At 41.0% G+C, this 24,607-nt stretch overlaps 1 protein-coding gene across 1 annotated transcript in view; it reads right to left on the bottom strand.

The window, feature by feature from the left end:
• Positions 1-11,541: 11,541 nt before the first annotated feature.
• The window catches only part of CDC73 (cell division cycle 73), a 147,859-nt gene continuing 134,793 nt past the window's right edge, over positions 11,542-24,607 (bottom strand). The window contains exons 14-17 of the mRNA XM_089678815.1: positions 20,401-20,562; positions 15,597-15,697; positions 15,196-15,337; positions 11,542-12,055 (exon numbers count right to left, since the gene is read on the bottom strand). Of these exons, the coding sequence (XP_089534941.1) occupies positions 12,019-12,055; positions 15,196-15,337; positions 15,597-15,697; positions 20,401-20,562 (442 nt within the window). The 3' untranslated portion in view covers positions 11,542-12,018. The remainder of the gene's footprint in view (positions 12,056-15,195; positions 15,338-15,596; positions 15,698-20,400; positions 20,563-24,607) is intronic.

Raw genomic sequence — 24,607 nt, forward strand, 5'->3', positions numbered from 1 at the left:
ATGTCAATGTGACAAACACAGCTCATCACGTTGTGTATTTATTGATTTTTATTTTTTTTTTTTTGAATGAATGTTAACCCAGGTGTTGTGGAGTCCAAATGGAGATAGCTTGGTAATGCCGATTTGCCACTGCAACACAAATAGCATAAGGGTCAGTCCACACTACACGCTTCCAGAGTGCTTTTTTTCTGCATCCAAAAAGCACAGAAAGTAGGTTATATGGTTGTCAATGTCATAGTTCACATCAGTGCTTGCAGTTCCAGATGCAGAAAAAAAAAAAGAACAGGCTGCATTTCTCCAACACAGAACTATACTGGAACACAGTAAAATGCACTTCCCATTTAAATTGAAGAAAGAGATGGGAAAAACTGAACTGGAACACACCAAAATTGCATCACAAAAGTGCATGCAGAAACGCATCCATAATGAATCTAGACTGCATTTCTACAGCGTGAACTGGCCCTTAAAGAGGAAAGATGGGAATGTGCAAGTAAGCATCCCAAATGTCTACTGCAGCCAGAAAAAGGGAGGCAATGACTGATCTGTCCATTGCCATGTTAAACTTTTGAACCCACAAGAAAAAGTTGAAGAGAAATAGATCGAAATTGGGCTCAGATGCCTCCATTAGGTTTTAGTAATGTAAAGAGGTTCAAGTATAGAAGCCTTTTAAGTGTTCTTCTGCTGGAACAGGGGTAATGACAAGATGATCTGTTTACACTGACAGAGAAGGAAGTAAATTTGAAAACAGGACGGAGGCAGAATACAAAACTCCAGTTAGTATCCCTCAGAAATGACACTCTCGACCCAGGCACCTGAGAGTTTCTGCAAGCAGTAGACCACCAGAGGTCGTTTCTCCCCCCCCTCCCACTCGGAGAAGTGGAGACACCCCATTGCTAGAAGGAAAACTTGGATCCAACCTTAGCTGGTTTTGGACAGCCATATCCTCTTGCCAAACTAGATTCCTGCATTGGATTTGTAACTGGAAGTCGGAAAGTGCATAAGGAACCTTTCCTACCCTTTGGAGTAGAAGTGCTACTATGGGAGACACAAGCCTTTTAGTCCTAAGAAGAGTAGTCTTACCCCCTGAAGTCTCCATGCTCTGGACATGAGAGAGAAGGGACAGAAAGATCTGGACAGAGCCATGTCTCGAATGAAGCCCAGATACTCGTTTGGGCAGATTCTCAATGTGACAAAAGCTTTACTAAATCTCACAAAGAGCTGCAGAGTTTGTACCTTCCGGCGTATATTGACCACCGGGAACAGGGAAGACGAATACTTCAGCAGATTTTTATTGTATCCATCTGGTCATACCTTGTACGGGCAGGCAGTTACACAATGACAGGAAGCATCAATGAATTATCTGGAGTGCTCATCAGTGCCCTGGTAGTTCATTGAGAACTACAAGCTGGCAGTGACAAAGGCTGATGGTAGTTGTAGTTCTCCCATTCACAGAAATTTTTTTTTTCTTTTAAATTGTGACTTTGGGTGCAGGGAGAAGAACCCAGACCCGCTGTCACAGGAAGGAGGGAGATCAAGGCTGAGAGCTGCAGTGGGATAAGGTTACATGTTCCACCCTAAAAATGGGCTGAACATGTAACATGTTCCCCAAAGGTGAACTTATTCTTTAAGGTAAAAAAAAACAAAACATTTTGCCTCTTGCTGTGCCCTCCATACCTGAGGCCCGTATCGATCCAGTGCTGTCTCTTGCAACCAGTCTCCTCTTTTATGAGCAGTGGAAGCCATTGGCTCCTGTTGCGGTCAGTGAAATCCTGTGATCAGAGAGTAGGGGGATGAGGTCAAGCCACACTGTGTTTCAATAGGAACACACAGTCCATCTCAGAATCAAACTGGTCACCTACTCCTATAGTGATTGTTATAGGGGCAGACACAAAAGAGCAAAAGCAAAGATTGCCGACAGGGAACCCCAGAGATTTTAGGCCTGCTCTGAGCAGGCGAGTATGTGTTTATAATTTAACCACTTTAGGACCACCTACCATGTACCCATACGTCGCTGGTGTGACACAAGGGAGCGCTGTATGCCCGAGCAAAACCCCCACCAATGAGAATCCCGGTAATCGGGACCCGGTGATCACAATGACAACAAAGCTTTTATGAATTAATCTTTTTCCCCACACTGTCCAGGGAGAGAAGGAACACAGCATGAGTAAAAGCACTACATTTTACACACACACATTGGATTAGCAACTCTTTGATTGCCCCTATTAACCCTTTGATCACCCAGCCAGTGCCATTATTAGTGTCAGTATATAGAACTTTTCACTGATCACTGTATTACTGCCACTAGCGACATCAGATAGTGTCAGGGTCAGCTAGCGTTAGATTGCCACACACTATCACATTCACGCTATAGGTCGCTGATCACCGCCATTACTAGTATAGTATTCGTACGGATTGATATATTGATCGCAAACAGAACTATACTAGTGTCTCTAGTATAGTGTCCACAAAAACAGTGTTAGCCCCGTTCACTGCCAGCACTAGTGTTTAGCCCCTTTGCTGTTTTTCATGGAAGATTTGTATGAACGGATTGTGGGCCAAAGCAATTTACACGCACAATACATTGCCACCCACCCAAATTCAGCTCTTGCCAGAGAATTTGAATAGAAACCTATCACGGCTTCTGAATTTAAACTTTTTTCAGCGTAACCCTCAACATGGGCACTACAAAAATGAATGAATTGTGGTAATATTGATCCACAGACCCGACTGATCATATGGCCATGTTTTCTGCTGTTACATACAGTCAGGTCCATAAATATTGGGACATCGACACAATTCTAACATTTTTGGCTCTATACACCACCACAATGGATTTAAAAATGAAACAAACAAGACGTGCTTTAACTGCAGACTGTCAGCTTTAATTTGAGGGTATTTACATCCAAATCAGGTGAACGCTGTAAGAATTACAACAGTTTGCATATGTGCCTCCCACTTGTTAAGGGACCAAAAGTAATGGGACAATTGGCTTCTCAGCTGTTCCACGGCCAAGTGTGTGTTATTCCCTTATTATCCCAACTACAATGAGCAGATAAAAGGTCCGGAGTTCATTTCAAGTGTGCTATTTGCATTTGGAATCTGTTGCTGTCAACTTTCAAGATGAGATCCAAAGAGCTGTCACTATCAGTGAAGCAAACCATCATTAGGCTGAAAAAACAAAACAAACCCATCAGAGAGATAGCAAAAACATTAGGCGTGGCCAAAACAACTGTTTGGAACATTCTTAAAAAGAAGGAACGCACCGGTGAGCTCAGCAACACCAAAAGACCAGAAAGACCACGGAAAACAACCGTGGGAGATGACCAAATAATTCTTTCCCTGGTGAAGAAAACACCCTTCACAACAGTTGGCCAGATCAAGAACACTCTCCAGGAGGTAGGTGTTTGTGTGTCAAAGTCAACAATCAAGAGAAGACTTCACCAGAGTGAATACAGAGGGTTCACCACAAGATGGAAACCATTGGTGAGCCTCAAAAACAGGAAGGCCAGATTAGAGTTTGCCAAAAGACATCTAAAAAAGCCTTCATAGTTCTGGAACATCTTATGGACATATGAGACCAAGATCAACTTGTACCAGAGTGATAGGAAGAGAAGAGTATGGAGAAGGAAAGGAACTGCTCATGATCCTAAGCATACCACCTCATCAGTGAAGCATGGGGGTGGTAGTGTCATGGCGTGGTCATGTAGGGCTGCCAATGGAACTGGTTCTCTTGTATTTATTGATGACGCGACTGCTGACAAAAGCAGCCGGATGAATTCTGAAGTGTTTCGGGCAATATTATCTGCTCATATTCAGCCAAATGCTTCAGAACTCATTGGACGCCGCTTCACAGTGCAGATGGACAATGACCCAAAGCATACTGCAAAAGCAACCAGAGTTTTTTAAGGGAAAGAAGTGGAATGTTATGCAATGGCCAAGTCAATCACCTGACCTGAATCCGATTGAGCATGCATTTCACTTGCTGAAGACAAAACTGAAGGGAAAATGCCCAAAGAACAAGCAGGAACTGAAGAAAATTGCAGTAGAGGCCTGGCAGAGCATCACCAGGGATGAAACCCAGCGTCTGGTGATGTCTATGCGTTCCAGACTTCAGGCTGTAATTGACTGCAAAGGATTTGTAACCAAATATTAAAAAGTGAAAGTTTGATTTATGGTTATTATTCTGTCCCATTACTTTTGGTCCCTTAACAAGTCGGAGGCACATAAGCAAACTGTTGTAATTCCTACACCGTTCACCTGATTTGGATGTAAATACCCTCAAATTAAAGCGGACAGTCTGCAGTTAAAGCACATCTTGTTCTTTTCATTTCAAATCCATTGTGGTGGTGTGTAGAGCCAAAAATGTTAGAATTGTGTCGATGTCCCAATATTTATGGACCTAACTGTTTATGCCCAACCTGGACTAGCAATGTACTGGTATGTTGCTGGATTTTGAGTGGTTATACCGGGATGATGCCTGAAGCTACAGGCGTCATCCTGGTATCCTTTTTCTCAGCTGGCGGTCATCTTTCATCTAAAAGCAATCCTAGTGGGCAAGTAGCTGCTGGATTTTTCCAAGCAGCAGGAAGGGACAGGCTCTTTATTTTCACCTGGTGATCAAGCCAGTAAGGTATCCTGCAAATGCAGCATTTAGTTCTGAGACAAACCATTTAATCACTGGCAGGTGCTTACAATGATCAGTTTTTATTTAATCATGTAAAAAACCTTTATCCCAAAAGAAAAATGGTTGCTGTAACTGCAGTATGAGCTGGAGTCTAGCTTCAATGTGCTAGTGCATTGAAGTTCTCTTTCATACAAGCATCATCCATTCAGTCAAGTTTTTACAGTAAAACAAACAAACAAAAAAAAAACTGATTCCGTTTATAACTATTCTTACATCAACCTACCAATGTTCTTAACCATGATTTATCCCTGCCGTCATGGGGGAGATTGTACTTTGCAGGGGGGCCCCTCCCGGCAAAGCACCTTATCCATATGTGGATCAGGACAAGGGCCTCTTCATCACAACCCTGGCCTAGTGGTTGTGCAGAGGAAGACTTAGCAGAATATGGAAGCTCCCATTCCATATTCTGACCTGAGATACTGTCTGCAACCCCCATAGGTATGCAGTACTCATTTACTTAAAAAAAAAAAAGTCAATAGTAAATAAACACAAAAGACAGATTTTTTTTTTTCATTAAAAATAAATTTCTCTGGATGTACATCCATTTTCAATCACAATCAATGATGGCCACCGACCCACACGGGGAGGGTCAGCTAAACAGGCTCCATCTCTTTGCCAAGTGGCAACATCAGGGGTGAGCTGTTAGTCTTCCAGCACGGCATGGTGCAGAAAGAAGGGTGTGCTTTGCCCACTACACACTGGCACCTAAGGGGAAAATAAACAAGGTATTATCCTCCACAGGGGCTGCAAAGGTCTTGAGATTACAAATGTCAAGATCTACTACAGAAACTGCTCACTGTGACAGGAAAGATTCTTCAATAGAATATTGCTGAACCAATCATTTTGGAGGAGTAAAATCTACTGAAAAGGCAAGTCCCCATAGAGGACAGGCTCATTCAGCAAGTGGACCAGGAAAGTCCCAAATAGTTATGGCAACTTAAGGGTCTTCCATTCTGGAGACCTTGGCGTGAGCAGATGCAAGCTACTCTAACACTAAACAGGAGTATACTGCATCAATAAAGGGCAGCTATGGTATTTCTAAGCTTGGATGAAATCTGTGCCATAAGCATGTCATCCTGATCCAAATCTTCAGAAGGCTTCTTCCTCAACTACCAACTCCTCAGATAAGATGTATGGCTCAAAAGCAAAGTTCAAGACTGACTCAGGAGAAGGTTGAGGGGGCCAAGTTGTGAACATTGATATCAATGGACTATATATACCGAGTTTCTGCTCATGAAATCTGACATTGTGGCAGAAAATTCCTGACTGGATAAAGAGGCAGCTTTTGTGACAGATGGCCCAGAACGACCAGGAAAGCAGGGAGTCAGATTGAGGAAACGCATCAAAATAAAGTGCAGTAGGGCACTGAGTGGGTAAACTACTACCCTGTAGCAGTTTAGAGTTGAATCTGAACTAGCGAGTCCATATGACCATTCTCCCACACACTAACGATCTGCTGCGCTTTGTGAAATGTCCTCAGAGGGGGACTCACGATGTTCACTGCTGTGGAGAGGGAGGAGAAGACCTTGACGCTAAGCACTGTAGGCTGCTGTGGACCCATGTATCACAGTGAGACTGCCCTGTGGAATGAGGAGGGCACACAACTATTGCTGACCGGAAGGTGCAACCAGAAAGAGCAGAGGCAGGACGCGAAGCTGCAGCAATCAGAGAATGAGGTGGTGCAGGTGCGTGAGCGTCAGAGTCGTGCAAGCTCACAAGGGCATTGTAGGAGGCAGTTTGTGTAGTAGCATTGACCGAATGCATGCCATTGCATGTAAATTACACAAGATTTAACTTAAAACATGGCACTCCTGGCTCCAAGTCATACCCACGGGAGGGGCAGCAGCTCGTAATCACACACCACACAAGTCTTCTCAAGGTTTCTGACAATCTGGGCATGAGTAATTTCACTCTGTACTCATCGCTGAAGCTTGCATTCAGGCAGGATTAAAAGGGAATCGGACCATGCTAGTTTCACCCTCCACAATGGGCATAGCCAATCATGGATATTCAAGGACAGGGCTCTGCGGTGGAAACTACAGCCCTTTAAAGCAATGGGTTGCACCACGTGCCAAGGGAAGAGCCTATAGCAGGATCCAATGCATTTCAGCAACATTACAAGTTGCCCAGTTTCTTCCATCCAGTATAATGCTCCCAAGGTCCAGCTGAGGAGTCAACTGATCCAGAATTTACTGTGGCTATAGAGTAGCCTGGAAACTTGAAAAAAAACAGAGAAAATCTCCATAGGAAGAGGTAAATATCTCACAGAATAGAGAAGAGATTCATTAACCACTTGAGCGTGGGAAGGTTTTACCCCCTTCATGACCAGTGCATTTGTTTTCTATTCTGCACTAGAAACCTAAAAAAGTGATGGCAGAAAAAGACCGAGTGGTCCATTTTCACTTTCTGAGATTAGTTTTGAACTTTTCTCCAGGTAGTTTAAGGTCATGTCCCTGTGTTCTTGATTTTGGTTTTATGTTGAAAATACTGACCTCCTGATCCTTATTTACCCCCTTGATGTGTTTAAAGGTTTCAATCATGTCTCCCCTTTCCCTTCTTTTCACAAGACTGTACATGTTACGTTCCTGAAGTTGCTCTCGATAGGTTTCATCCCCCAGACCTTTCATAATTTATGTTACCAGTCTCTGGACTTGTTCTATCTTATCAATATATTTTTGGGAGATCTCCAGAACTGGACACAGTATTCTAAATGAGGACCTCCTGCTAGTGACCCCTTTAGTAATGCATCCTAGAATTCTATTTGCTTTCCCCACTCCCTGGTCACACTGTTGTGCAGTCATCTGAAATAAATACCCCCAAATCCTTTTCCTCTGAAGTGCTGGCCAAAAATGTACCCCCAATGGTGTACTGCACTGCTCTACTTTAACTGGCAATTGCTCAGTCATATAACACTGTACCCAAATTAAATTTATATAATTTTTTTTCCCACAAATGGAGCTTTTTTCCAGTGGTATTTGATCACCACTGGGCTTTTGGGGGTTTTTTTTTATTACAAAGGAAAAAGAAAAAACTAAAATTTATGAAAAAAAATCCCAATATTTTCTACTGTTAGAAATCATATCAAATTAAAAAAAATCAAATTTCTTCATGAATGTAGGCCAAAATGTACTCTGCTACATGTCTTAAACCCCCCCCCCCCAAAAAAAAATAGAAAACAAAGTGTATATTTGTAGATGCTATTCCTTTCAGGCAAACCAACTAACTATGGCATATAGTTAGAAATTGATCAATTCTGATGTACTGACAGCAGATCTCATTTTTTTGATGCCCTTAAAATGGCAGGACATACCAGGAAATACCCCCTAAATTACCCCTTTTAGGAAAGCAGACAATCTGAGGTATTTAGTAAGAGGTATGGCAGGTTTTTTGAAGTTGTCATTTTTTGGAAAATTAATTAAATAAAATGTTTTTTCCACATACAATACAGCATCATACAACTGGTATGGCAGTGATCAGGAACACTGACTGGAGAGAGTATGTTTGGGGGAAAAATTTCACTTATTTCATTTTTTTTTTCTGCATACTTTCATCAGTCATTTAGTGTCACCACAGTAACACTGTAATACTAAAGGGGTGGGGTGTGATCAGGGATTTTAACACAGGTTGCGCTTGATGATCATTGTAACAGTAATGTTTTGAATGGTCATGAATGGGGGTTACATTCATAAATGCTGTGATTACTAGTGATCTGTGATTGGCTACAGCTAATCACATGACAAAAGGGGCTGTGACTGGCCCAGGTACCATGTGATAGCTGTGGGCCAATCACAGTATCACTGTATAGAAAGCACAACTGTTATAAATGACATTTTAATGACATTGTGATCACATATCAGTCATGTGATCCCCGGGCTGCTCAAAGCAGCCAGGTACTGGAAGCTGCAATCCGATGTGTCCGGTGAACACAGCAGTCATGGTAGCGGTGCACTCTGCACCCCAGGCTGGATAATATACATGTATGTGATCCAGCCTACCCATAGCGCCTGCCCGCAGTAAATGTACTGTGGTTGGGCAGAAACTGGTTAAAGAAAGACACTGGCAAAAAAACAGGCTAGCTGGGAATGGGAAGGGGTTATAGAAGAGCATATTTCTGTAGCCTTTTTTTTGGCAGTGCCCAATCACCTGAAGGTAGCTGTAGCATATAACAGACGATAACGACTCATTAAAGATCCTGTGTTCTGTATGACAAAGAAATGTCTTTTTGGTGAAATGGATAATTTTTGGGTGTTAAGATGGCATTTCCATATTATACTGATTGTGTTGATCGGGGGAAACGTGCAATTTCCTTTCCTGCAATCCATGGCCTGCCTTACTGAACAAATATGACTGTCCCTGTGAACATTTAATACATATTTAAGAGCTATATACAGAAGCAAAACATCAAGACACACAGATGTGGTTATTTTTTTTTTTTTTTTTTTTAACATCAGGGCTTCTCTTTTACATTTATGGTATATCTAAAACACATTGAAAAAGCTGTACAATATTAATGTTGAGATTTGCATGTTGGTTAATAGTTGAACTCAAACTTGCACTATAAATACGTGTAAGCCATGGAACTGCATAAGATATTTATGAGGGAATTACACAAGGTGGAGTGCTCAGTGTGGCCATCCCCAGTGTGTGCGCTTATGTTCACCGATAGTCTAAAGCCATAGACTATTCGATTCCCCCAACAATGACTGTGCTATTGTGTTCTCTGGCTTAAGGGGAGGGGGGGATGGGGGGAGACTAGCCATCCCTACCTGGAGAACATAGTGGTTATTGCTAGCAGCTATAGCCGTTGGCAAAGATCGTATGAAAAATCTAACATACTGTCATTACCTGATGGCTTATTTATTTAATGTCGCTTGCTTCAAAAGTCCCTGCTAGCTCCACCAGCGAGTAGAGCATGTTATGTTTTGGCACTTATGTTACTTTTTACAATGGTCATCTACATCAGCAGTATTTTGTACAAAAAAAAAAAATCAACATATACTGGTTGTATGTTTATTTTGCTTTTTCAATAAAACTAAGTGAAAGAAAAAACCAACAAGCTGGTTGTACCGAAGTCACACAACAATCGAATTGGGTACAATCAGCCTGCCCATAGATGGTTTAAATCTTAACTGGTTCAGCAGGAACTGGCCAAGATTCAAACCATCTATAGCCAACTTAAAGAAGAGACAGAGGGCAGGTCGATCACAATCTAAAGAACTGCAGGCTATGGACGTGCTAAGCTGGCAATAGATTACTTATTTTTTTGATCAGCCAGGGATTGAAAAAGAAAAAAAAAAAAAACCTGAACAGATTCCCTCCCTCCATACATGTGAGGTGGATGGAGGAATCCTCCCCACTGTGCCACTGCTTTTTGAAAGCATGACCCATCATAAGATAGGCTTCTGTCAAGCAGGAACGGCCACAGATGAATCAAAATTTGGCCAGCCCCAGCTGAACTGGACAAATTGCAATCCATCTATGGGCAGCTTTATCCGCATTCTGATCTGAAGCAATAAAGCAATTATAGAAGTTTATAATTTAAACAAACTAAAAAAGTGTGTATAAAAAAAAAAAAAAAAACATGTATCCACTTAGCACACACAAGTACTAAACTAGAACACAGATGATAATCCTGAAAGTCTTTCACCAGCTGAGATACTTGGTACAAGATCATAAAGGGTTAAAGCGGTATTAAACCCCCCAAAAAAACAAAAATGTAATCTATTGCAGCTTACCAATCATTACAGTAGATGTAGTGGCTGTATTAGTTCTTTTTTTCAGGCTTTTTTTCTCTCTGCTTTCACCTGGTGATTTAGCAAGTAACACCCTTCCGGTATTAGAGTGTCTCCACTCTGGATGAATGAGCACAGGGGGCACCTTTGTACAGCAGCATTGTCAGTCTATGGGGAAGGGGGGGTGTTAGAGGTGGCAGCAGATTTAGATACACTGAAAACTGAAGCCAAACTCCAGCTAATACTTTATGAAGCAGGTACAGCAACACTGTTTTTCCTGTGGGATAAAGGATTTACATAAATAAAAGTGGATCATTGTAAGCACCCCTGCCAGAGTTAAATGGTTTGTCTCATCCCTGTAACTGATACATCTGCAAGAGAGCTTGTTTTTGTGAAAAACAGCAGACTTACTGGAGATATTACCAGATGGAAATAGAAGAAAGCCTAAAAGAGAAAGCGAATGCAGCCATCACATCTAAGAATTAGTAAGCTGCAATATAATAAATATTTGTTTTTATGTTTAATTTGCTTTAAACACACTGCTCCTGATGCAGCGCCTCTGGAGATCGGTGTAATCTCAAGCTGACAAGAAAGAAAACAAAGTGCAAAATAAGTGCAGTCGTATGAAACTTTTAATTAAAGTGTTGAAAAATTATAGTCTTGCTTGATAAAAGGGGCACTGCCCGTGAAAAACGTCACCATGACTTCTCCTGTAGCATGCAACGTCACTGACATGGCTTTCCTTCTGTCCACAGCCATTTTTCAAGAGCTGACAGTTTACAGTCAGGCACTAGCTTAGGTCTTAAAAAAAAAAAAAAAAAAAAAAAAAAAAAAAGTGGAATGGTATTCTCATGAGGGAGTTTCATACTACTGCACTTTGTTTGCGCCCTCTTTGCTTTTCCATTTGCTGAAAGAAGCTTATATCCACTGCTTTCGAAAGCAGACCTGAAAGCAAAACTTTTCCTATATGTTGTTCAGCTATGTATTTAGCATTTAAATTCTACTAAATACATCCTAAAATCATACAGACCATTGTACAGAGCTTATTTTTTTTTTTTTTTTTTTTACATATTTTGACCTCAACTGACCTTAGATATCTGTGGTAATAGAGAGAGCAAACTTAACTGTTGAAAAAAAAGGTGATATTTATATTTCCTTTTTGTACATAAACAGAAAATATATATATTTGAATCCCTGTTTTCACCACTGTACACGATTCACTTCTTAACCCAGTTCGGCAATTTATATGCTAAACTGCAGTTTTACACATTTAATGGAAAACAGATTTCAGAGTAGGAAGGGCAGTTCGTTACAGAATGCACCAGTAGCAGAGAGCCGTGCCTTCTACAAACAAAATCTAAACAAAATGCTGTTTAAAACAAAGTATTTGTGACTATCAAAATATACAATTTGAATTGCAGACATTATGCAAACTGTAATTAAAAAATATCACACTATCTGTTGTGAATGCAAGTTATGGCAGTTAGTCCTTGGAGCCAAGATGGTTGGTTGTTCAAGGCAATTTTTTAATTTCTTAACAGTTCCACCCTTAGGGCATTTCATAAATCCATAATTTGCTCTTCAAATGCAGAAATATATATTTCAGAACCGTAGGTGTGATTTGTGCTTCACCATGTACCTAAAAACACAAACAAAAAGTTTAGTTTATGTTCTGTGTCAGAATTGCTCATTATAGAAATATAACTTTCAAAATAAAACCATGTGCATCTATTAGGGTATATTTGGATACCCTTTTAACTGAATCAGCAAATCATAATAAAATATGTACACATACAGTGCATCCAGAAAGTATTCACAGCGCTCAACTTTTGCCACATTTTATGTGGCCTGTAGCCACTCCTTTGTTATGTGGGCTGTATACTTAGGCTCGTTATCCTGTTGAAAGATGCACTGTTAACTGTGCGACCTTATACAGACAGGTTTATGCCTTTCCTAATCATGTCCAATCAACAATTTCCCACAAGTGGACTCCGATCAAATTGTGGAAACATCTCAAGGATGATCAGTGGGAACAGGGTGCCCCAGAGCTCAATTTTGAGTGTCATGGGAAATGCTGTGAATACTTTTTCGTTTTCTATTTTTAATAAATTGCAAACATTTCAAAACAAATTTCTTTCACATTGTCATTATGGGGTAATATTTGCAGAATGTGGAGGAGAAAACAATGAATTTAATCCATTTTGGAATAAGGCTGTAATATAACAAAATGTGGCAAAAGTTAAGTGCTGTGAATACTTTCTGGATGAACTGTATCAAGGATTCTGTGCATTGGTGGATTCTATGAGAGGTAGATTTTATGAGAGGCAGATTTTCTAACTTTGAGCAAGGTAGGAATGAGTCGGCAATGCCCCTAACTTAGTGACTGAGAAGCAGGGTGGAGTGGCAGGAAATCTGACCTGTCTGAAAGAGGCAAAAGCTGGTTTGCCAGGAGTCTATTGTCCTGGACCAATTTGGAGTGATGAAGAGTCCATTCTCCCTCTATTTCGTAAAGCAGACAAGGGGGAAGTGTTGCTGGAAGGAATGCATACACCAGTCTGAATGCGGACTGAGGAATCTCCGGGACATCCGCTGCAAAGGTCAAGGTAACCCTGAACCTGGCAACAAACTTGTCTAGTTTTTTGTTGGATATGGAGGACATTATGTCTACATCTGGTGTCCACCAGTTCTAAAATAACATCAGGAAGACCAAGGGGTGAAGGAACCACTCAAAAATTAAATATACCTTAGGAAGAGTTCAGGGACTGGCAACTCAGGAAGGTGCTTGTCAATTTTCTACTCCCAGGATGCGGATAGAGAGAATTAGACTAGCTTTTGTGAGGGCTACTTGATTTGCTGTATGCAGGCCACAGTGTCTGACTGCAGGCCACAGTGTCTGACTGCATCCTGCCTGGGTGATCATGTAAGAGAATTGTCCAGTGTAGAAGTCTTATGGCTCTCAGCTCCAGAATGTTGAAGGGGAACATCAAGTCCTATGGGGACAAGATTCCCTGTACAGTCAAGCTTTCATGTGTTGTTACTACATTGTAGGGAGAGGGAAGGAATGGTTTCTCAGATTTATATTGAAAGCCACTATGCCAGGGAGATTTCTGCCTAGCTGGATACAGGTAGTGGGCAATCCAAAGAAAGGATCTGCTTGTCACACATTGTGAGAATGTCGACCTGCAAAGGCCTTGAGTTGAACCGAGCAGAGGGAAGGCCCTGAAGGAGACCACCAAGAGGCCGGGAATCCTCCTGCAGAGAGTCGAGGGATGCCTGATTGACCTGAGAGTGTGTAACAACTAGAACAGCAAGATCAGCCCCAAATACACCAGATGATAGGAAAGCTGGAGGGTAGACTTCGTGAAACATATGGATGCTCTAGGTAGGGTCAGGAGTGGAGTAAGCACGTTTGTGAAGACTCTTGGTGCAGAGGAGAGCCTGAATTACAGGGCAACAAACTGAAAATTAGAAGTTTGAATGCGGGAAAATATGGGAATGTGAAGATAGGTATTTTAGATGTCCAATGATGCCAGAAATTCCTCTAATAAGAGAGAAGCAACAACAGATTTTGAAAACTCCATGGGGAATTTTGGGATATACATATATCAGTTTACATATTTCAAGTCCAAAATAAGGCAAATGCCTTTACTTGCTTTTAGAACTGTGAATAGGTTTGAGTAAAACCTTTTGTACTTTTCCTCAGGAGGAACTGCAATTATCACACCTTGGCCCTAAAGGTTCAGGGTAGCCCATAAATCTGCCTGCCTTTGAGGTGTTTATATGTTTTTTTTGTTTCATACATAACAGATGCAAGTTATTCTCCTGCCTTTTCCACATTGTGTATCTGGGTTTGCGGGATGTTTCACTATTTGACAACCATAAAGAGGACCTGTCATGGCTCATGCTATTACAAGGGATGTTGTTGATCCCCTGTGATAGCAATAAAAAAAAAATAATCTGAAAAAATAAAACAAATTAAATAAAATTGAGGGGGAAAAAACAAAAACAAAAAAACTTTCGCCCATGTCCACCTGAAGGTAGCGGCATATAACTCATGGTCTATGACTTCCTGTCAAGTATGATTAAGATATATAGTTTATATAGCTTAAAAATTAAACTTGTGGTTTAAAGAGTCACTGTCACCTTGCCCCAATGAAATATCAGTATTTCTCATCTGTACTGTAGCACAACTTCTTGCTTCTCAACAGCCAGCAAGCGTATCCAGCATGTTGGGGTATGAAGAAGCATGTGATCTGCTCTCTGGGATGTTGCCTGAGCCTAGTAGAATATGGCTAGGTCGCAGCAATCTTATATGACTGTGATAGAGACATCACAGTTCCCCTCAGGTCATCAACACAGTATCTCCGTACTAGCTGCAGAGATGCATAAAGGAAAGATCTGTCTAAACTAGTGACTTACGCATCACCAAAAGGGAAATGGCGCAGTCCAATATGACAATGTCATAATAAAATAGTAATATAAAAATAGTACATTGGCAAAAAAATATGCTGTATTAGTGAGTACTACAACTGCACACCTGACAATATTCTACATTTGTGCAGTAATTAATTTAGGAAAAATTGTAACACAACTTAAGATTTGTAAAACTGAAACCTGTCTTTATAGCAAATTCAATTTTCAGAAAACTACACAATTTACTGTATAACTAGTTATCCACAAAACTTTAAAAATAGCTCCTAGTATTTACTGAACCACTCATTTGTGTCTACCGTACCTTTTGATAACAGCATCTAGAAAAATATGTTAATAAGTCAGTACCTGTCCAAGGTTTCCCAAAATTTCAAGAAGACGGGTCTGTCCAGATGTCTTTTGTGGTAACTTAATTCCAACAGTGTAACGTCCCATTTCTGCACATTGGGGTCCAGTCGAACTTCATCATACTTAAGGTGGAAGGCTTTAACTATAAAAAAAAATTGGAGGTAACCAATTACTAGTTACAACTTATTTTTTATTATTTTACAATTTAGGAGTTTAGATCAGAAATATATAATGTATCTGGGAATGATTACGATATGAAAAGTCATACAGTATATTTAACAGATATGATCATGCAAAAAATTCCTGCCTACCTGTATATTTCAGAGGTGAAAAGTAAACTTTCAGAAATGTTGCTCCCCCCAAACACAATTATTTAAACAGTTAAATAAGTAAAGGCTTACTTTTTGCAAAGATATCAACTGGAGATCCATCAGGCAATAACCATGGCCACCCTTTGAACTGCCATGCAGGGCCCTGAACAAACACAGCAACCACACGGTCCCTTTAAATAAATAAATAAAAATACTTCATATTACTGGCAAGACTAATAACATAAATTTTATAACATGGAAAGCAAAAAAAAAAAAAAAGCAAGAAATACCAGGAACTTATCTTATTACCTTCAATATTTCTATGGACATTCTAAATGTTTTCATATTAACATGGTATCTGCTATACTCGCCTCTCTCTTGCGCTGCCTCCCACAGCCCCACCCCTCTTCTGGGTTCAACTCACTTCCTGTGAGCCCAACGCTGTCATAGACCCACCCTTACGGGTGTGCCCTTACACTCACAATTTTGCTGCCCACAATGGTGCCCTGTCACCTGCTGAGTGTTTTGCGCAGCAGTAAGGGCCACCTACCACCAGACAAAGAGAAGTCACATAATAGAACAGACCAGAAATTGAATTTAAGGTATGAAGTGAATGAGAAAAGAAGTAGTTCAAGAGGGCAGGAAAAAGGAGAAATTAAACTTTAAATCTTTAGTAGCAATAAATTAAAGCATCAAATAGCAGTACTATAGAAAACAATGCTGTAATATTTAAAGTAGGACTGTCTAATTAACCTGGGCAATTCACACTGAGCACATTATGAAAAACATAAGCAGGTTATTAAACCAAAAAAAAGTCTGGACACTTTCACCCCCTTCCAGTCCAGATCCATTTTCAGCTTTCAACGCTGTCACACTTTGAGTGGCAATTGCTCAGACATGCAGCACTGTACCCAGAATTAAGCAATCACATTCAAAATCATGTTAAATAGGAGTCGGTACACACCTGCCATCATTTAAAGTGCCTTCCCTGACATTTTCTTAGTCGCATCCTACAGCAAAAGTCATGGTCTGCAGAGAGCTCAAAAGCATCAGAGAGATCTCATTGTTAAGAGGTATCAGTCAGGAGAAGAGTACAAAAGAATTTCCAAGGCATTAGATATACCATGGAACACAGTGAAGACAGTCACCATCAAGTGGAGAAAATATGGCGCAACAGTGACATTACTAAGAACTGGAAGTCCCTCCAAAATTGATGAAAAGACGAGAAGAAAACTGGTTTGAGAGGCTGCCAAGACGCCTACAGCAACATTAAAGGAGCTGCAGGATATCTGGCATGTACTGGCTGTGTGGTACATGTGACAATCTCCCGTATTCTTCATACAGTCAGGTCCATAAATATTGGGACATCGACACAATTCTAACATTTTTGGCTCTACACACCACCACAATGGATTTGAAATGAAAAGAACAAGATGTGCTTTAACTGCAGACTGTCAGCTTTAATTTGAGGGTATTTACATCCAAATCAGGTGAACGGTGTAGGAATTACAACAGTTTGCATATGTGCCTCCCACTTGTTAAGGGACCAAAAGTAATGGGACAGAATAATAATCATAAATCAAAATTTCCCTTTTTAATACTTGGTTGCAAATCCTTTGCAGTCAATTACAGCCTGAAGTCTGGAATGCATAGACATCACCAGACGTTGGGTTTCATCCCTGGTGATGCTCTGCCAAGCCTCTACTGCAACTGTCTTCAGTTCCTGCTTGTTCTTGGGGCATTTTCCCTTCAGTTTTGTCTTCAGCAAGTGAAATGCATGCTCAATCGGATTCAGGTCAGGTGATTGACTTGGCCATTGCATAACATTCCACTTCTTTCCCTTAAAAAACTCTTTGGTTGCTTTTGCAGTATGCTTTGGGTCATTGTCCATCTGCACTGTGAAGCGGCGTCCAATGAGTTCTGAAGCATTTGGCTGAATATGAGCAGATAATATTGCCCGAAACACTTCAGAATTCATCCTGCTGCTTTTGTCAGCAGTCACGTCATCAATAAATACAAGAGAACCAGTTCCATTGGCAGCCATACTTGCCCACGCCATGACACTACCACCATGCTTCACCGATGAAGTGGTATGCTTAGGATAATGAGCAGTTCCTTTCCTTCTACATACTCTTCTCTTCCCATCACTCTGGTACAAGTTGATCTTGGTCTCATATGTCCATAGGATGTTGTTCCAGAACTGTGAAGGCTTTTTTAGATGTCGTTTGGCAAACTCTAATCTGGCCTTCCTGTTTTTGAGGCTCACCAATGGTTTCCATCTTGTGGTGAACCCTCTGTATTCACTCTGGTGAAGTCTTCTCTTGATTGTTGACTGACACACATACACCTACCTCCTGGAGAGTGTTCTTGATCTGGCCAACTGTTGTGAAGGGTGTTTTCTTCACCAGGGAAAGAATTCTTCGGTCATCCGCCACAGTTGTTTTCATTGGTCGTCCGGGTCTTTTGGTGTTGCTGAGCTCACCGATGCGTTCCTTCTTTTTAAGAATGTTCCAAACAGATGTTTTGGCCATGCCTAATGTTTTTGCTATCTCTCTGATGGGTTTTGTTTTTTCAGCATAATGATGGCTTGCTTCACTGATAGTGACAGCTCTTTGGATCTCATGATCTCATGATGCTATTTGCATTTGGAATCTGTTGCTGTCAATTCTCATGAATTGACAGCAACAGATTTCAAATGCAAATAGCACACTTGAAATGAACTCTGGACCTTTTACCTGCTCATTGTAATTGGGATAATGAGGGAATAACACACACCTGGCCATGGAACAGCTTCGAAGCCATTGTCCCATTATTTTTGGTCCCTTAACAAGTGGGAGGCATATTTGCAAACTGTTGTAATTCCTACATTGTTCACCTGATTTGGATATAAATACCCTCAAATTAAAGCTGGCAGTCTGCAGTTAAAGCACATCTTGTTCATTTCATTTCAAATCTATTGTGGTGGTGTATAGAGCCAAAAATGTTAGAATTGTGTTGATGTCCCAATATTTATGGACCTGACTGTATGTCTGGGTTATGCGGTAGAGTGGCAAGACTGAAGAGAAACATCCAAGCCTGGCTAAATTTTGCAAAAACACATCTGAAGTCTCCCAAAAGCATGTGGAAAAATGTGTTATGGTCTGATGAAACCAGGGTTGAACTTTTTTGGCCATAATTCCAAAAGATATGTTTGCCGCAAAAACAACACTGCACATCACCAAAAGAACACCATACACAAAGTGAAGCATGATGCTGGCAGCATCATGCTTTGGGGCTGTTTTTCTTCAGCTAGAACTGAGACCTTAGTCAAGGCAGAGAGAATTATGAACAGTTCCAATTACCAGTCAATATTGACACAAAACCTTCAGACTTCTGCTAGAAAGCTAAAAATTAAGAGGAACTTCATCTTTCAGTATGACAACGACCCAAAGCAACAATGGAATGGCTTCACCAGAAAAAGATTAAAGTTTTGGAATGGCCCAGCCAGAGCGCAGACCTGAATCTGATCGAAAATCTGTGTGGTGATCTGTAGAGGGCTATGCACAGGAGATGCCTTCACAATCTGACAGATTTGGAGTGTTTTTGCAAGAAAGAGTGGGCTAATATTGCTAAGTCAGGATGTCAAATGCTGATAAACTCATACCCAAAAAGACTGAGTGCTGGAATAAAATTAAAAGGTGCTTCAACAAAGTATTAATTTAAGGGTGTGCACACTTATGCAACCATATTATTTTAGTTTTCATTTTTACTTCCCTCCACCTAAAAGATTTCAGTTTGTTGTTCAACTGAGTTGTACAGTTTATAGGTCACATTAAAGGTGGAAAAAGTTCTGAAATTATTTGTCTCTTTTTTTACATCACAGAAACCTGACATTTTAACAGGGGTGTGTAGACTTTTTATACCCACTGTACATGCAGCCCGACAGGCTGCTGCCGACAAGATGATGCATCGCTCCTCTCTGCTCTCACAATGAGAGCTTTACTTTCAATGCGTACAATGTGAGCGCTGTGATCACAGCAGTCACATGGTAAAAACACCATGTGATTGCCCAGACAGAGCAGTAATGTAATCCACTGTGTCTGGATGACATACGCATCGCCAGGCAACCAGGTGTGCGCTCTGTGAGCTGTTGATGCGAGCTGATGTACAGGTACGTTAGCCCGCATCGGCAAAGCTTCCTGTCCGCTGTCTATAGGCAATGGGAGGATGGGAAGAGGTTAAATCCTTGCAGCTTTGTCTCTATTCCATGCAGAGCTGATAGGACCGGCTAGACGGATTCTGAACAGTCAGCAGCATCCATTTGATGGTGCTAACCAATTAGAATCCCTCTAGTCCGTAACGGCTAAGCAATACGGAGAAGAGATTAAGCCACAGGGATTTCAAATCCCCAGACTGGTGATGCAGAATATTGGTGTCTCATAGTGGAGGATTGCAGGACTCCAGCACAGTGAGACCAGGGGGTGGGGTCTTACAAATAGTCCATAAAGGTAAACTTACACATTAATAATCAAATGCCACAAGATCAATAGATGAAGCCAGACTGGGTTTACGTACTAATCTGTAGTCTAGCAAACCATGTGTGAAATAAACTACCAACAACAGACAAGTCATCTAAGGTTTTCATACAATTTCAATGGCTACAGCTCTGAATCTTCTGGTCCTTTTTACATGTAGTTTTCATTGACTAACTTATGATGGTGTGCTTTTTCATTGTATGCTCAGTTTGTATTGTCCAGCTTCATCACAGATTTACCTAAAACACAAGCTGAATGATGTACAACTGTAGCAAGAAACAGATGAGTGTAGTGCATATCCCCTCCAGCAGCAGAAGCATCAAGGGCTAATCTATGATTTTGTAATGAAAAATAACACAAATAATAACAAATGAACATACCAGTCTTGAGGCAAAAGCTTCAGGGGCTGATCTATGACTCTATAAGGAACAGTAACGCTTATACTTGTACCACCAGGCTGCATTTGATCCTTTCGTCGTTGGATCAAGACCTCATTTTCCCTCTGACAACCTTGCTTCTTTTTTTCTTCCGAGGAAACAAATCTTTCAAAGAAAATAAATAAAATACACAATATCAAGAGTTAAAATGAAGAAAGTATAAAAAGATTAATCTTTTCATTGCATGATGAGGCATGAAGAAATCAACAGGGACAGCAGATGTATAGAGTGAAAGAAATAAGTATTTGATCCCCTGCTGATTTTGAATGTTTGCCCACTCACAAAGAAATGATCAGTCTAAAAATCGAATGGTAGGTGTATTGTAACACAGAGACAGAATAGCAACAAAAAATTCAAAAGAAATGCATGTGTAACAAATTATGCACTGATTTTCATGTTCATGAGGGAAATAAGTATTTGATCCTCTTCACAAAACATGGCTCAGTACTTGGTGGCAAATCCCTTGTTGGCAAACACAGAGGTCAGACATTTCCTGTAGTTGGCCACTAGGTTTGCACACATCTCAGGAGATTGCACACATCTCTGGGATTTTGGCCCACTCCTGTTGGCAGATCCTCTACAAGTCATTAGGGTTTGGTGGCTGAGGTTTGGCAACTCGAACTTTCAGCTCCCTCCACAGATTTTCAATCGAATTAAGGTCTGGAGACTGGCTAGGCCACTCCAGGACCTTAATGTGCTTCTTCTTGAGCAACTCCTTTGTTGCCTTGGCTGTGTGTTTTGGGTCATTGTCATGCTGGAACACCCATCCACGACCCATTTTCAATGCCCTGGCTGAGGGAAGAAGGTTCTCATCCAAGATTTGACGACACATTGCCCTGTCCATCGTCCCTTTGATGCAGTGCAGTTGTCCTGTCCCCTTAGCAGAATACCCTCCTCAAAGCAGAATGTTTCTACCACCATGTTGGACAGTTAGGATGGTGTTCTTGGGATCATAGGCAGCATTCCTCCTCCTCCAAACACGGCGAGTTGAGTTGATGCCAAAAAGCTTGATTTTGGCCTTATCTGACCAGAACACTTTCAACCAGTCCTCCTCTGAAGTTTGCCGCTGAACATCTGAATGATGCAGACGGGTCTGGACATGTGTTTTCTTGAGCAGAGGGACCTTGCGGGCTCTGCCGGATTTCGATCCGTGTTTCCAATTGTTTTCTTGGTGACTGTGGTCCCAGCTGTCTGGAGATCATTGACAAGATCCTCACGTGTAGTTCTGGGATGATTCCTCACTGTTCTCATGATCATTGACACTCCACAAGGTGAGATCTTGCATGGTGCACCAGACCTAGGGAGACTGACAGTTGTTTTGTGTTTCTTCCATTTGCAAATGATTGCACCAACTGTGGTCACCTTCTCACCAAGCTGCTTGGCGATCGTTTTGTAGCCTAGTCCAGCCTTGTGTAGGTCTACAATCTTTTCCCTGACATCCTTGGACAGCTCTTTGGTCTTTGCCATGGTGGAGAGTTTGGAATCTGATTGTTTTATTGCTCCTGTGGACATGTGTCTTTTACACAGGTAACAAAATGAGATTAGCAGCACTCCTTTTAAGAGACTGCTTCTAATCTCAGCTTGTTACCTGTATGAAAGATACCTGGTAGCCAGAAATCCTGTTGAATGATAGGGGCTCAAATACTTATTTTCCTCATGAACATGCAAATCAGTGCATAATTTGTTAGACATGCATTTCTTTTGAATTTTTTGTTGCTATTCTGTCTCTCAGTGTTACAATACACCTACCATTCGATTTTTAGACTGATCATTTCTTTGTGAGTGGGCAAACATTCAAAATCAGCAGGGGATCAAATACTTATTTCCTTCACTGCACTACCGACTAAAGGAGGAATAGATATCAATAAATGAAAAACTGTAAGCTAGTAAAGAGTAACCCCTCCTGCTACTAGAGTGCCTCAGTTTTATAGCAAAGCAGTACAGACAGCATGGTTATAGACAGAGATGCGTGGACTCCAAATAATAACTTTCAGAGTAAGTACATAAATGCTATTTTCTCTCTCACCCACGCTACGTCTTTAACCTTTCAGGATGTCCAAAAGTAGTCAAACTGGAGTGGTGGGCAACAAAGCAAACACACACTAATAGGCCCAATACAGAGAACGTTAAACTGTGCACAGCTCCTATACCACGTGAGGCCACCTGAAGGACCTTACACCCAAAGGCTGGCACCAGTACACTTGAATAGACTGAAACATATAGTTAACAAAACACCAGCTACCAGCCTTCTTAATCTGGAAACAGATGCTAGATGCCAAGAAACACTCAGAGATATAGTAGAGTATGTCTTGATAGGAAAGGGTGGAAACAGATACTTGAGACCATAAGTTTGGATAATGGTCTGTTTGAACCACCTAAAAATGGTGGAACAAGAAGCTGGAACACGCTTCCAAGGGTCCATTGGAATTAGAAAATGGGAATCAGTCGTCTTTTTTTTTTTTTTTAAAGCAGTGGCTGAGAGATCACATCCCAAACCACAACCAGACAATTGAGAGAAATTTTGTTTAGGGGAACAGGAGCCAGACAGAGATACAGAAGAATCCTATCCTGGCTGAAATTAAAGAAGGAACTAACAGGCAAGAAGAGGGTCCGGAGCCTCAACACCATCTTGTCCCTATGCAAAACCAAAAAGTTTAATGCAGGATAAAGATACGAAGTTCAGACACTCACATTGCAAAGATCACCATAAGTGGAATCACCTTGTAGGTAAGAATACAGTGAGGACTGTTTAACTGGTTTAAAGTATGGTTTCTGAAGCACAAAGAGAACCAGATTCAAGACCCATGGTGTCACAGGGTAACAGCTGGGAAGGGGGTTGGATTGAAGCTAGGTAGGAGACCCTCTGAACAAAGGTCTAAAACAAGAGCGAGAGGCAAATTGTCTCTGGAACACAATAGAAAGGAAAGAAATCTGACCCAATACTGCTAATAGCCAAATACTAATCCAGACTCAGCTACAGGTAATCATCCCACGGAGAAACTCCTAGGTTAGAAGACCTGAATCTCCCTACCACTGAAGTATGCCTTGCATGTTTGATGATGACCCTATGGGAAATAGACTTCCTAACTTTCAGTATCATGGAAATGATGGATTCAGATGCCCCTGTCTCACAGAACATGGGTTTCAACACCCATGTGTAGATAAATCAAGCGACCCTGAAGCCAGATGGTAAATTTTCCCTCTCTTCTTTCTTCTAACTGTAACCTAGCTTCCCACTTCTGGCGCCTCTTCCCCCCCCCATATAACCACCCACCTCTATACTTGCCCTGCCAGCACATGATGGGTAGGGTCCACGCTTCTTTCCAAGTTGCTGATGCTTTGCATTGTTGCCCGATTCATTAGATCCAGAATCTGAGCTTCCAAACAACTTGCTTACATCTTACATCTTGCACAGCAGTATTCGCTCTTGAACAGTTGTTCAGGGTACATATACACAGGGCAGGACATATTAGCCACTAGCGTAATAAGGCTAATAAAAAAAGTTTTTATTTATGTATTTTTTACGTTAAAAATGGGAAATTTAACTGCCTCAAAGAAGAAGATATATCTTCAGGCTTTGGTCTCACACAAAAGCAGAAAGCTGGAAAGATGGGAACACAAAGTATTCTTGATGTCCACAGAAGATCGTCTACTGGTGAAGGGAGCCGATACCAGATCTAGTGGAGTTCATCCAGAAGGTTTTGACTCAAATAAAGGTATTAACAGCTTTGAACTGGTGAACTGGTTAGAGTAACATCCCTGAAACTGTTCTGCCGCAGGAACTGGGGCAATAACACCCTGATCCAGAAACTGAAAGCGAAGCATCACACCACAAAGAGGTCCAGATACAACTTTATTCCGATAAAAGTCAGGGGTACAATCCAAAAAGTATGTGTTTCGAGGGCCCAGGAATGCCCCCTTCATCAGGGTTAGAAAGAACAAACAGTAAGATATTCATATTAATCTGATATCAATACAATATCCCCTCCACTGAGTCACATTTTATTTTAAAATCAAATAGTCAATAGCATTGGAAATGTAAAAATGAATACACAAAAACTTCAAGAAAAATATGAGAACACAAATACTAAACTATACCTGTTCACTAAAAAAAAAAAAATAGTTTTATCAAAATTAGGATTGCGCCTAC

The sequence above is a fragment of the Staurois parvus genome, unplaced genomic scaffold (genome assembly GCF_062004578.1).
Source record: "Staurois parvus isolate SC_StPar_1 unplaced genomic scaffold, SC_StPar_1.0 ptg000210l, whole genome shotgun sequence".
Lineage (NCBI taxonomy): Eukaryota > Metazoa > Chordata > Amphibia > Anura > Ranidae > Staurois > Staurois parvus.